Below are 15620 nucleotides of genomic sequence, written 5' to 3' on the forward strand. Positions count from 1 at the left end.
TTTGTGGGTGTGTGTGTTTGTTGGTTTGGGCATGTGTGTTTGTAGGTGTGCCTGGGCGTGTGTCGATTCCTACGTGTGTGTATGTCTGAGAGATGAGAGCTGAAGGTTGATTCCTGAGGTTGATTCCTATATCCACCTCTGCCAGTCTCATACCTCTCTTTATCTCACACTTTATCTATCAGTTCCTCCATTCGCAAAGACAGTGATATTTGTATTTATCTATAACACAAAATCCATGTTAAAAAATCCATGTTATTGTTTCTTTGTATTTGTGTCTATGTTTGTGTTGCTTCACAGTCCCTGCTGTTCCATAAGGTGTATTTTTATCTGTTTTTTTATATCAATTTCTACTGCTGGCATGAGTTACTTGACGTGGAATAGAGTTCCATGTAGTCATGGTTCTATGTAGTACTGTGCGCCTCCCATAGTCTGTTCTGGACTTGGGTACTGTGAAGAGACCTCTGGTGGCATGTCTTGTGGGGTATGGATGGGTGTCCGAGTTGTGTGACAGACAGCTCGATGGATTCAACATGTCAATACCTCTCATAAATACAAGTAGTGATGAAGTCGATCTCTCCTCCACTTTGAGCCAGGGGAGATTGACATGCTTATTATTAATATTAGCTCTCTGTGTACGTTCCAGGGCCAGCCGTGCTGCCCTGATCTGAGTCAATTGCAATTTTCAGGTGCGATAAAACTAGGGCCTGTAGGACCTGCCCTGTTAATAGTGCCGTTAAGAAGGCTGAGCAGCGCTTTATTATAGACAAACTTCTCCCCATCCTAGCTACTATTGTATCAATATGTTTTGACCATGACAGTTTAGTCTCCTCAATTTCCACATTATTCATTACAAGATTTAGTTGAGGTTTAGGGTTTAGTGAATGATTTGTCCCAAATGCAATGCTTTTAGTTTGTGAAATATTTAGGACTGACGTATACCTTGCCATCCATTCTTAAACTAACTGCAGCTCTTTGTTAAGTGTTGCTGTCATTTCAATCGCTGTGATAGCTGATGTGTATAGTGTTCAGTCATCCGCATACATGGACACACTGGCTTTCTATGATCGATAATGTCAAAAGCTGCACTGAAGTCTAACAAAACTATCATGTTTTAAGGTATGACCCAGGTGCAAACAGTGTTGAAGAAACTGAAGGTTATTCATTAAACAGGGGCAGGCAAATGACAGGTCAAGGCAGGCAGGAGTCAATAATCCAGAGAAGGTGTAGGCACTGGAACAGCAGGCGGGCTCAGGGTCAGATCAGGCAGATGTTGGTAATCCAGAATAGTGGGGCAAAGGTACAGGATGGCAGGCAGGCTCAGGGCAGGAAGAAAGTAAGGGGGAAAACGCTGATAGGTATGTAAACTGTAAACAGGAGACAAAGGGCTGTGAGACATGGTTTTAATTCTAGACACAGGAAAGGTAGGAAGTATACAGAGGGTACGGGGCAACAGAGGACGAACAGCAGAGGGGTTTATGATCTTGGAGCGGGGGGAAAGGAAAGAGAATACAGACAACTCTGGGTGTTAAGTCTGTGTACACGTTCGGCTGGAGACAGCCTAGCCCTGGCAAGCTGCATCGGCTCGGGAAGAGGTAAATCGGCAGTCTTCGGTGGCTCTTGGAGGAATTCGGGTAAGCCCGGATCCTCTCAGGGATGTAAACGCCGGGGACATCCGGAGCTTATCAGATGCAAGGTCGGATCCTTGAGTGAGCGATTGGGACCACAAGCAGACCTCTTCTCCCTCCTACGTCCCTGTAGCCGACCATCGATCTGAATGGTTAAAGCGATGAGTGAGTCGAGATCCGTCGGTAGTTTCTGGGCTGCAAGCTCGGCCTTTACTTCCTCCGATAATCCGTGCAGGAATGTATTGACCAGCGCTTCCGGGTTCCAGGCATGCCCCGCTGCTAGTGTGCGGAAATCCTGCCGAGGTTGGTGTAGCTTCCGGGCAGCCTCTCTCCCGGACACCCAAGCCTCAAACTTTTTTCACCTCCGCCACAAATCCCTCCAGACTGAGGCATACGGCTGACTGTTGTTCCCAAACGGCCTTAGCCCAGGCGAGGGCCCTCCCGGACATCAGCGTGGTGAGGTACGCTATCATAGAGTGGTCCAAGGGGAAGGAGGAAGGCTGCAGCTCCATGACGAGGGAACACTGAGCGAGAAACGCCTGACAGGTGCCCGACTCTCCATTGAAGCGCTCTGGGGGAGGTAAGCAGGGTTCCCGGGAAACCGGGGTGACGGCGCTGCTACCAGCCGGGTTACTGAGGGGCTTGGAGGTTATCGTCGTGATATGGCTGCCTAGTAGACAACCCACGGAATTGCTCCCACAATGTGTCCAATGCTAGGTCGTGACGTTCAGCCACGGCCTGGAACCCTTCCATCAGACCGCAAAGCAACTCCTCGTGCCTACCAATGGTGGCTCCTTGGGAGGAGATGGCGTTGCGGAGATGGTCCAAGTCTGCTGGGTCAGTCATTGCCAGTTCGTAAGTTCAAGTTTTAAGGTATGACCCAGGTGCAGTGTTGAATAAACAAAAGTTTATTCTTTAAACAGGGGCAGGCAAATGACAGGTCAAGGCAGGCAGGGGTCAACAATCCAGATTAGGTGTAATTCACCGGAATAGCAGGCGCGCTCAGGGTCAAGTCAGGCAGAGGTTGGTAATCCAGAGTAGTGGGGCAAAGGTACAGGACGGCAGGCAGGGTCAGGGCAGTCAGAAAGGTCAACACTGGGAAAACTAAAAACAGGAACTATAGACAAGACAGGAGCAAAGAGAAAAACGCTGGTAGGTATGAAGAACAAAACAAACTGGCAACAGACAAACAGAGAACACAAGTATAAATACACAGGGGATAATGGGGAAGTTGGGTGACACCTGGAGGGGGGTGGAGACAATCGCAAAGACAGGTGAAACGGATCAGGGCATGACAATACATGTTGCTTCCCTCCAGGCCTGAGGGCACACGCTTTCTAGTGAGCTTAAATTGAAGATATGGCAAATAGGAGTGGAAATATCATCCACTATTATCCTCAGAAATTTTCCATCCAAGTTGTCAGACCCCGGTGGCTTGTCATTGCTGATAGACAATAATATTTTTTCACCTTTTACTTTACATAATTCAAAATTACAATCCTTGTCTTTTATAATTTGATCAGATATACTTGTAATAATCTAGTAACAGATGACATTCATATTCTGACAATCTCTGAAACTCACTTAGATAATACCTTTGATGATACATAGGTATACATGGTTATAACAACTTCTGAAAAGACAGAAATGCCAATGGTGTTGTGGTCTATTCAGAACCACATTCCTTTAACCTGTTGCGACGAGAAATCCCGTATCCGGGATCGTAATTATAGCCTCAAGCTCATTACCATAACGCAACGTTAACTATTCATGAAAATCGCAAGTGAAATGAAATAAATATATTGGCTCTCAAGCATAGCCTTTTATTAACAACACTGTCATCTCAGATTTTCAAAATATGCTTTCCAACCATAGCAAAACAAGCATTTGTGTAAGAGTATTGATAGCTAGCATAGCATTAAGCCTAGCATTCAGCAGGCAACATTTTCACAAAAACAAGAAAAGCATTCAAATAAAATCATTTACCTTTGAAGAACTTCGGATGTTTTCAATGAGGAGACTCTCAGTTAGATAGCAAATTATTCAGTCAATCTACCAGGGTAGTTACAAACAGCACAGGAAATAAATCCTCAACATGCATTGATCACATCTTTACTAACGCTGCAGATATTTGCTTTAAAGCAGTATCCAAATCCATAGGATATAGTGAACACAATATAATAGCATATAAATTAAAACCAAAGTTCCAAAGGCTGGGCCTAATATAGTGTACAATAAGTTTAGTTGTGATTCATATATTGGTGATATAAATACTATTTTGTGGTCTGTGGTGTGTAATGAGGAGCAACCAGACACTGCACTCGATGCATTTATGAAACTACTTATTCCAGTTACTAATAAGCATGCACCCATTAAGAAAATTACTGTAAAAACTGTTATATCCCCTTGGATTGATGAGACATTGAAAAATTGTATGGTTGAGAGGGATGAGGCAAAATGTATGGCAACTAAGTCTGGCAGCCCAACTAATTGGCAAACGTACTGCAAATTAAGAAATCATGTGACTAAAACTAAATAAAAAATAAACCACACTATGAAGCAAAAATAAATTCTATAAAGAATGATAATAAAAAGCTTTGGGGCACCTTAAATGACATTTTTTGGGGAAAAGCCAACTCGGCTCCTTTATTTATTGAATCAGATGGCTCATTCATCACAATGCCCACTGATATTGCAAACTCCTTTAATTACTTTTTCATTGCACAATTAAGCAAATTTAGGGATGACATGCCAGCACCAAACGCTGGCACAACACATCCAAGTATATCGGACCAAATTATGAAAGACAGGAATTGTACTTTTGAATTCCGTAAAGTCAGTATGGAAGAGGTGAAAAAATTATTATTGCCTATCAACAATGACAAGCCACCGGGGTCTGATAATCTAGATGGAAAATGACTGAGGATAATAGCAGACAATATCGCCACTCCTATTTGCCACATCTTCAATTTAAGCCTACTAGAGAGCGTGTGTCCTCAGGCCTGGAGGGAAGCTAAGGAATAATAAAGCCCCCTTTACTGACTCAAATAGCAGATACATGCTGTTTCACAGTAAACAAATCGACAGAACAGAATTTCAGCATGCTTATAGTGAAGGACACTCAACAAGCACAGCACTTACACAAATGACTGATGATTGACTAAGAGAAATTGATGATAAAATGATTGTGGGGGCTGTCTCGTTAGACTTCATTGCAGCTTTTGACATTATCGATCATAGTCTGCTGCTGGAAAAAGTATGTGTTATGGCTTTACACCCCCTGCTATAATGTAGATAAAGAGTTACTTGTCTAACAGAACACAGAGGGTGTTATTTGATGGAAGCCTCTCAAATATAATCCAGTTAGTATCAGGAATTCCCCAGGGTAGCTGTTTTAAGCCCCTTGCTTTTTAAAATGTTTATTAACAACATGCCATTGAGTAAAGCCAGAATGTCTATGTATTTGGATGACTCAACACTATACACGTCAGCTTCTACAGCGACTGGAATGACTGCAACTCTCAACAAAGAGCTGCAGTTAGTTTCAGCGTGGGTGGCAAGGAACAAATTATCCCTAAATATTTCTAAAACTTAAAGCATTGTATTTGGAACTTAAAGCATTGTATTTGGAACAGAACACTCACTAAACTCTAAACTTAAACTAAATCTTGTAATAAATAATGTGGAAATTGAGCAAGTTGAGATGACTAAACTGCTTGGAGTAACCCTAGATTGTGAACTGTCATGGTCAAAACATATTGATGCATTAGTAGCTAAGATGGGGAGAAGTCTTGTCTATAATATAGCAATGCTCTGCCTTCTTGACAACACTATCAACAAGGCAGGTCCTACAGGCCCTAGTTTTGTCGCACCTGGACTACTGTTCAGTCATGTGGTCAGGTGCCACAAAAGGGAAAATTGCAATTGGCTCAGAACAGGGCTGCACGGCTGGCCCTTGAATGTACACAGAGAGCTAATATTAATAATATGCATGTCAATCTCTCCTGGCTGAAAGTGGAGAGATTGACTTCATCACAACTTTTATTTATGAGAGGTAGAATGCACCGAGCTTTCTGTCTAAACTACTGGCACAAAGCTAAACTACTGGCACACGGACACGCATGCATACCCCACAAGACATGCCACAAGAGGTCTCTTCACAGTACCCAAGTCCAGAACAGACTATGGGAGGCACACAGTACTACATAGAGCCATGACTACATGGAACTCTATTCCACATCAAGTAACTGACGCAAGCAGTAAAATCTGATTTTAAAAAACAGATTAAAAAAACAAAGGATAAGGATAAGCTTACTCCAGGGACTGTGAAGCAACACAAACATTGGCACAGACGCATGCATACACACACACACACACACACACACCATAACATACGCACTATTACATACACATTTAGTACTGTAGATATGTGGTAGTGGTGGAGTAGGGGCCTGAGGGCACACAGTGTGTTGTGAAATCTGTGAATGTATTGTAATGTTTTTAAAATTGTATAAACTACCTTAATTTTGCTGGACCCCAGGAATAGTAGCTGCTGCTTTGGCATGTGGAACGCTCCTCTGAGCGCCAACTTTGGCTAATTTACAGGCTGTGTGTGTGTGTGTGTGTGTGTGTGTGTGTGTGTGTGTGTGTGTGTGTGTGTGTGTGTGTGTGTGTGTGTGTGTGTGTGAGAAACCTCTGTCCCTCTCTCTCTCTTCGATCTCTGTCAAACCAGGTCAGCAAACTTCAGTTGTTGTGGGTGTAAAGAACAATACATTTTTCGTAGGGTATAAAAGGCTATCTAAGTACTACAGCTGTAGATCAGAGCTCTGACAGTCTTTTAAGCACAGCAATGCTTGAAGTATGAGGGTCTCTCTGATGCTTTTTCTCTTCACGCTCTTTTTCTCCCCATTTCTCTCCCCCTCTGTTCGAAAGTACTGCCCTGTAGAAGTAGCTGATGTTCCCTCTAGTACCAACACTCACATGTTTCCACTTTTCTTCTTCTTGTTCTCTCTCCTACACCCCTTTCTCATTCTCTCTTCTCTCTCCTAGACTATAAATTAGAGGCCGACCGATTAATCGGAATGGCCGATTAATTAGGGCCGATTTCAGGTTTTCATAACAATCGGAATTTTTGGACACCGATTTGGCCGTTTTTTTTTTATTTATTTTTTACAACTTTATTTAATCTTTATTTAACTAGGCAAGTCAGTTAAGAACGCATTCTTATTTTCAATGACGGCCTAGGAAGGTTAACTGCCTCGTTCAGGGGCAGAACAACAGATTTTCACCTTGTCAGCTCGGGATCCAATCTTGCAACATTACAGTTAACTAGTCCAACGCTCTAACCACCTGCCTCTCGTTGCACTCCACAAGGGGACTGCCTGTTACGCGAATGCAGTAAGCCAAGGTAAGTTGCTAGCTAGCATTAAACTTATAAAAAACAATCAACCAATCAATCAATCAATCATAATCACTAGTTATAACTACACATGGTTGATGATATTACTAGTTTATCTAGCGTGTCCTGCGTTGCATATAATCTGACTGAGCATACAAGTATCTGACTGAGCGGTGGTAGGCAGCAGCAGGCTCGTAAGCATTCATTCAAACAGCACTTTCGTGCGTTTTGCCAGCAGCTCTTCGACTTCAAGCCTATCAACTCCCGAGATTAGGCTAGTGTAACCGATGTGAAATGGCTAGCTAGTTAGCGGGGTGCGCGCTAATAGCATTTCAAACGTCACTCACTCTGAGACTTGGAGTAGTTGTTCCCCTTGCTCTGCATGGGTAACGCTGCTTCGAGGCTGGCTGTTGTCGTTGTGTTCCTGGTTCGAGCCCAGGGAGGAGTGAGGAGAGGGACGGAAGCTATACTGTTACACTGGCAATACTAAAGTGCCTATAAGAACATCCAATAGTCAAAGGTTAATGAAATACAAATGGTATAGAGGGAAATAGTCCTATAATTCCTATAATAACTGTAACCTAAAACTTCCTACCTGGGAATATTGAAGACTCATGTTAAAAGGAACCACCAGCTTTCATATGTTCTCATGTTCTGAGCAAGGAATTTAAACGTTAGCTTTCTTACATTGCACATATTGCACTTTTACTTTCTTCTCCAACACTTTGTTTTTGCATTATTTAAACCAAATTGAACATGTTTCATTATTTATTTGAGGCTAAATTGATTTTATTGATGTATTATATTATGTTAAAATAAGTGTTAATTCAGTATTGTTGTAATTGTCATTTTTACAAATAAATTTAAAAACTCGGCCGATTATTCGGTATCTACTTTTTTGGTCCTCCAATAATCGGTATCGGCGTTGAAAAATCATAATCGGTCGACCTCTACTATAAATAAGATATGCTGTATGGCCATTTATAATGAAGTGTTTTGGAGAAAGGGAGAAAGATTATGCTTTATCGGGATAATAAACTCATTATGAATATACACTCCTCTGAGATGACAAAGAGAGAAGGTAGATTCCTCCATCCTCCTCTGCCAGTCTCATCCCTCTCTTTATCGCACACTTTGTGTGTGTTATAAAGGACAGAGAGAATGCTATTTTAGTTCGGGAGATGAGATGACATAATCTGTTTCCTCCTCAACAGAGTTCACCAGAGTGTTCCCTTGGTTGGAAAGTGTGTATGTGTCTCGTTTGTGCGTTCATGGCTGATGGTATTTGAGTGCTGATGGACGAGTGCATGTGTGTTGTCTGTGTGTTTCTGATGGTATTTTACCTCTGATGGCCATATTGAATCTGAAGGTTATGGAGCACATTTTCTCTTTTCCTCACTGTTGTTATGGAAACCGCAGAGGAAATGAAATGTAGAAAGCTGTTTGAAAAGGACCTTACATCGACCGTACATTCAAACCAGCCATTACTCTTTGTTCTCTGATGTCTCCTCTCCTCTCCTCTTCTCTGTTTTTATGTCAAATATTATGTCAAAATGGTTTTCATGTCTTGATTCTGCAGTCAGTATTGTAGCATCTCTCTGACGCAGTGCTTTAGATGCAGCCTGCATGGACTTTGCGCTTCAGAAGATCCACACGTAGTCAATCCCTTAGCAGCAGAAACACGATAGGCGAGTCTATCCAGGATTTTGTGATCAATTAAATAAATCAACAATTTCCCGCATTTTATGCAGATTTGAAAGTGATTTGAAAGTGTTTTTTAGTCCACAAGTAGGCTCATCATGGTCCATTCACCCAGACCCATCCCTGAATGTTTCATAGCTGGATTGAAGGGCATGGTTGTTGTGTAAAGGGCCAGTCTTCCAATGTTCCACTGGCATCTGTTCTGTTGGAAGTGTGGACAGAGGTGGCATGGAATGGCTTTCGGGTGGGTGGGTGGGTGGGTGGCAGAGCATGGCACGGAGGGTCCTTACAACCCATCTGGCTTCGCTTAGACTGAGTTTTCGCTGGCAAACTGCCTCTAGTCTGGAGGCCTAATGAAGAGAATAAATAATGGAGGAAGTGAAACAGAATAAATAAAGGAATGAATGCGTACAGCGAATCAGCAGAAAATCACTCCCTAAACGAGGGGAAACTCCAAGACAGCCATGATGTCCACAGATGCTTATGGTCTTGTGAAACGCAGATAACAGCTCCTTATTTTGTGAGTGAGTGCCAGTCCTTACAGCCACAGAATATTGAAGTATCCAAAATAATAGTTTTATTTAGAAATAAAAGACCACACAGTTTGCTCTGGCATGTTATCTACATGGCATCACTGAGCCAGCTGAATAGCCTCATGGTCTTATACTCGTCTATCCACTGCAAGGCTACGTTATATATTCGACTGATAAAACTTTCCTGGAGTATGACACACATGCACGCAACGTGCGCACCCTAATTGTTTGAGGAGATGCAGAGGTATGCTGGCCACACCCCTCCCCTCTCTCTGGCATGTGCCATAACCATGGTTTTAAAATTATTATTATTTTTTTTAATTTAACCTTTATTTATCTAGGCAAGTTATTTAAGAACACATTCTTATTTACAATGACGGCCTACACCGGCCCAACCCGGGCATATTGCCTGGATTCGGATTCAGTGACACCTCTAGCACTGAGATACAGTGCCTTAGACCGCTGTGCCACCTGGGAGCCCCAAGTTACATCTGTTGTTACAGACGTTAGCAGTTTATCTGATTGGTCAAATGACAATAAGCATGTTGAGAGGTGCGGAAACCATATTGATAATGAAATTAATGTTGCTTGTATTGGTAAGAGTCGAGTGTTCCTGCAATGCACTAACTGGCTGTAGTCATACTACTGCGACAATTGGGCTGTATTGTTGACTGTATATTTGGATTGTTTGATTTGTATATTGAATATTGAAATGTATATTGAAATGTTTAGAGGTGAACAATCCATTATTAGTCAATGGTTATCAGTGAGAGTCCAGAGCTGGCTAGGGAGAGACTAATCTAGTTCATGTGAGTTGTGATTTTTCTCTCTCCCTGTCTGTCTATCTGTCTGGTTTCATTCATCTCTTATTCTGTGATCTGACAGCATTCAATAGAATTCTCATCTGGATCCTAATCTTAGGCTCTGCTCACACACACGCATGGACACACAACAGGATTTCCGTTAGCCGCTAATAGCCTGCTTTTGTCTGATTTATTTTTACATTTTATTTTCTAAAAGTCAATAAATTAAATTGCCAATTTGCCGGGAGAATTAGGAAAAAAAATCCCAATATGAAATAATGCTTTTTAGCCTATTTAATGATGGAAATACCAGTCGATGGAAATATTTTTGACTGGTCATGCTTATAGGTTAATTTGCATAATTTTGGGGAATTAAATTAGTGCGTGTACAAATTAAATTGGCGCGTGTGTATAGTATTTTCATTGCCTATCTTATTACATGCGTACAGCATACAGATACAGAGCCTTTGAGTGGAACATCTGTCAGACAGGGCAAGAGATTAGTGCTTTCAAGACAACTGGAAACTCTGAAATATACGAGGTCAAATCATGACGTCAGTGATCTTCAGGTCGGAAAGTCGGAACTCTAGAAAGCGGCCCAAGTTCCCGAGTTGGAATTCCAAGTTGGATGACTGTTCAAAATGATTTTTCCCAGTCAGAGATATTTTTTCCCCCTGTTGTCTTGAACGCACTTAAGTCGGAGATTTCCGAGTTCCCAGTTGTTTTGAATGCGGCATTAAACGGCAACGGAAGGCAGGCTTCATCAGTGCGTCACACACCACTTTGCAATGAGCTGGAGGTAGTATGCATTTTCAAAACATACTTAATTGTTTGAAACCTGAATATTTTAATATACGCTGAACAAAAATATAAACGGAACATGTAAAGTGTTGGTCCCATGTTTCATGAGCTGAAATAAAAGATCCCATAAATGTACCATACACACAAAAAGCTTATTTCTCTCAAATGTTGTGCACAAATTTGTTTACATACCTGTTGGTGACCATTTCTCCTTTGCGACGATAATCCATCCATCTGGCAAGTGTGGCATATCAAGAAGCTGATTAAACAGCGTGATCATAACAGGTGCACATTGTGCTGGGGAAATTAAAAGGCAACTCTAAAATGTACAGTTTTGTTATATAACAAAAGGGCACAGGTGTCTCGAGTTTTGAAGGAGCGTGCAATTGGCATGCTGACTGCAGGAAAGTCCACCAGAACTGTTGCCAGAGAATGTCATGTTCATTTCTCTACTATAAGCCGCCTCCTGGTAAAACAACCGCAGACAGCGTGTAACTACGCCAGCCCCGGACCTCCTTCGGAATCGTCTGAGACCAGCCACCCGGACAGCAGATGAAACTGTGGGTTTGCACAACTGAAGAATTTCTGCACAAACTGTCAGAAACGTCTCAGGGACGCTCATCGCATGCTCGTTGTCCTCACCAGGGTCTTGACCTGACTGTAGTTAGGCGTCGTAACCAACTTCAGTGGGCAAATACTCGCCTTCGATGGCCACTGGCACGCTGGAGAAGTGTGCTCTTCACGGATTAATCCCGGTTTCAACTGTACCGGGGAGATGGCAGACAGCGTGTATGGCATATTGTGGAAGAGCGGTTTGCTGATGTCAACATTGTGAACAGAGTGCCCCATTGTGGGGTTATGGTATGGGCAGGCATAAGCTATGGACACAATTGCATTTAATCAATGTCAATGCACAGAGATACCATGACAAGATCCTGAGGCCCATTGTTGTGCCATTCATCCTCCGTCATCACCTCCTTTTTCAGAATGATAATGCATGGTCCCATGTCGCAAGCGTCTGTACACAATTCCTGAATGCTGAAAACGTCCCAGTTCTACCATGGCCTGCATACTCACCAGACATGTCACCCATTGAGCATGTTTGGGATGCTTTGGATCGACGTGTACTACAGCGTGTTCTAGTTCCCGCAATTTCGCACAGCCATTGAAGAGGAGTGAGACAACATTCCACAATCAACAACCTGATCAACTCTATGCGAAGGAGTGTCTCGTTCCACGAGGCAAATGGTTGTCACACCAGATACTGACTGGTTCTGATTGGTTCTGATCCACGCCCCTACCCTACCCCTTCCAATTTCTAAAGACTGTTGACATCCAGTGGAAGCGATAGGAACTGAAAGAAGGTCCCTTAGAAATCTGGATTCCCATTGAAAATACATTGAAAAGAGAGTGACCTCAAAACAAAACAAAATCTGAATGGTTTGTCCTCGGGGTTTCGCCTGCTAAATAAGTTCTGTTATACTCACAGACATGATTCAAACAGTTTTAGAAACTTCAGAGTGTTTTCTATCCAAATCCACAAATAATATGCATATCTTATCTTCTGGGGATGAGTAGCAGGCAGTTGAATTTGGGCATGCATTTCATCCGGACTTGAAAATACTGACCCCTGTCACCAAGAAGTTAATATGTATAAATGTGATTTATGTCATTCTGAGCACTGTGGATGGATGTCCTAATCAGGTTGCCCTCCTGATGCATTTGGAAATGGTGTCGGGTAAATTAAAATCTTTCCAGTCAATTGTCCAGTAAACACATGTTCCTAACAGAAACCCTGACACACACACACACACACACACACACACACACACACACACACACACACACACACACACACACACACACACAGTAATGTACACCTAACCTTGTGGGGACACAATTCAGTCCATTTCAAAATCCTATTTTCCCTAACTCCTACCTAACCTATACTCTTACCCTAACCTTAACCCAAAAACCTAACCCTAAACCAAACACTAGCTCCTAACCCTAAAATGAACCCTAGCTCCTAACCCTGACCCTAGCCCTTGACTTAATTCTATCACTAATTCTTACCTTAACCCTAAACCCCCTAGAAATAGCATTTGACCTCGTTGGGACTAACAAAATGTTCCCAGTTGGTATATTTTTTGTTTGTTTACTATTCTTGTGGGGACTGGAAGTCCCCACAAGAATAGTTAAACACGGCCAAACACACACACACACACATACACACACACACACACAGCCTCTAAAATGACTTGAAATAGTATGTGGACACTCGTTCAAATTTGTGGATTTGTTTGGAGGATGCCAAGAGAACGCTACCTGCCCCAATGCATGGTGCAAACTGTAAAGTTTGGTGCAGGAGGAACAATGGTCTGGGGCTATTTTTCATGGATCACTCTAGGCCCCTTAGTTCCAGTGAAGCAAAATCTTAACGCTACAGCATACAATGACATTTTAGACGATTCTGTGCTTCCAACTTTCTGCCAACAGTTTGGGAAAGGCCCTTTCCTGCACAAAAGCGAGGTCCATACAGAAATGGTTTATCGAGATTGGCATCGAAGAACTTGATTGGCCTGCACAGAGTACTTACCTCAACCCCATCTAACACCTTTGGGATGAATTGGAAAGCCGACTACGAACCAGGCCTAATCGCCCAACATCCGTGCCCGACCTCACTCATGCTTATTTGGCTGAATGGACAAAAGTCCCTACAGCAATGTTCCAACATCTAGTGGAATTCCTTCCCAAGAAGAGTGGGGAGCTGTTATAGCAGCAAAGGGGAGACCGACTCCATATTAATGCCCATAATTTTGGAATCAGATGTTCGACGAGCAGGTGTCCACGTACTTTTGGTCACGTAATGTACCTGTGTGTGTGTGTGTCCCTCTCAATCCCTCTCTTTTTTTGTGCTGTGAGTTGAGTTGAGTCGCAGTCTGTAGGAGGGGGTTCAAGGTTGTGCAAGGAGATTGTGTGTTGTTATTAATGGACGGTAGGCTATGGGTGTCACACAGGTCCAACACGTGTAGGTATTAGTACAAATACAAACTGTTCTGTCTTTTCACTGCTTTGTGGAACACACACACACACAAACACCCTAAAGCTGTGTTCCTCCTCTCTGCATGTAAAATGTAGAAATAAAATGAGTAGAATGAAGTAGACACATTTCATTCTAAAATTCTTCAGAAATTCTTCTGGTCTGAAAACATAATTAATGTGTGTGTGTTTTGGTAGAATGGGAGCGTCTGACAGCATCTATAAGGGCCGAAGCACATTCATGGAGGAGCTGACGGAAGCCTCGGAAATTGTCACCCGGGCAACCGAGAGGTCATTGGTCATCCTGGACGAGTTGGGGCGGGGCACCAGCACCCACGACGGGATAGCTATCGCCTATGCTACTCTGGAGTACTTCATCAGAGATGTGAGTGTGTGTGCATGCATGCATCTGTATGTCATCCTATTATCCTATCCTAGTTGTTGAACAAGCATAATTCCACAACAAGACTCCTTTTTTTGGGGGGGGGGGGTCCCTTCACTTTAGATGCAATTACGACGTAATATTGTGGCACCCTTGCACATTTTTTCTTCTTAAATAAGTAGAAATAGAGTGGGGTGAGTGGGTTAACTGCCTTGTTCAGGGGCAGAACGACAGATTTTTACCTTGTCTGCTCGGGGATTCGATCCAGCAACCTTTCGGTAACTGGCCTAACTCTCTAACCACCTCGCTACCTGTAATTGGATTTTCAACATTGCAGAACCAATTGTTTTTTTTACAGAATTTACTATTTAAATTTTTTAAGTAAAAACAAATGGCATTGGCATAATTATTGGCACCCCTGAGCTAGTACTCGGTTACATAGCCCTTGGCCAAGAACTGCCAACACATGCTTTTTGTAGCCATCAATGAGCTTGCAGCTCCTTTCTGTTGGCAATTTGGCCCGCTCTTCAACTTCAAACTGTTCCAATTCTTCAATGTTTTTGGGTTGCCTTCGACCAACTGCTGTTTTCAGATATCTCCATAGGTTTTTGATGGGATTCAGATCTGGACTCATCACTCGCCATTCCAGAACAGTCCGCCATATCTTCTTGAACCAACACTGGGTGATTTTTATTTGTCTTTGGAGTTGTTGTCCTGCTGAAAGACCCACGAAGTTCAAAGGAGACCCAGTTTTTGGACAATGGGTTGAACATTGCAATCCAAAACACCTTGATAATCTGTTGGTTTCATGTCTTGCACATGTTCAAGGCCCCCAGTACCAGAGGCAGCAAAGTAACCCCACAGCATTATCAAACCTCCCCAATGTTTGATTGTAAAGGAGGGTGTTATTTTCTTCACTATAGTTACTTCACTTGACTGTAAGTGTAAAGGCCAAAACACACCGTGCTGATGAACGGGAAGAAGCAGCGGGTGGCCATCCTATCTTCTTAGATAGAACGTCGGCGGTCATTTTCTGTTCAATCTTGACGAATCTAGATGTTATATCACCACACACATGGTGATTGTGAACACTCTGCAGCGACCCACTGCTTTTAGACTTTCGTCGGCACAGTGTGTTCTGGCCTTCCTGACATATGTCTCCCTGGCTTCACTGGTAACATAGTGCTATACACTTTTCAATACACACACACCTCCCTCCCTCTGTACCCCATAGAGCTGAGTCAACACCTCCAGTGGGGTTTGATGTCAGACGCCATCCAAATCACTAAGTTATGGCCTCCAATAAAGCTTATTGGTGATGTGTGTGGGTGTTTTGTG

At 42.8% G+C, this 15620-nt stretch overlaps 1 protein-coding gene across 6 annotated transcripts in view; it reads left to right on the forward strand.

The window, feature by feature from the left end:
- Positions 1 to 15620, forward strand: part of msh3 (mutS homolog 3 (E. coli)) — a 126955-nt gene that overhangs the window by 80594 nt on the left and 30741 nt on the right. For all 6 annotated transcript variants that reach the window (XM_042320822.1, XM_042320817.1, XM_042320821.1 and 3 more), the window contains one exon: positions 14099 to 14285. In XM_042320822.1, coding sequence (XP_042176756.1) covers positions 14099 to 14285 — 187 coding nt within the window. The remainder of the gene's footprint in view (positions 1 to 14098; positions 14286 to 15620) is intronic.

This window comes from Oncorhynchus tshawytscha, linkage group LG04 (genome assembly GCF_018296145.1).
Source record: "Oncorhynchus tshawytscha isolate Ot180627B linkage group LG04, Otsh_v2.0, whole genome shotgun sequence".
Lineage (NCBI taxonomy): Eukaryota > Metazoa > Chordata > Actinopteri > Salmoniformes > Salmonidae > Oncorhynchus > Oncorhynchus tshawytscha.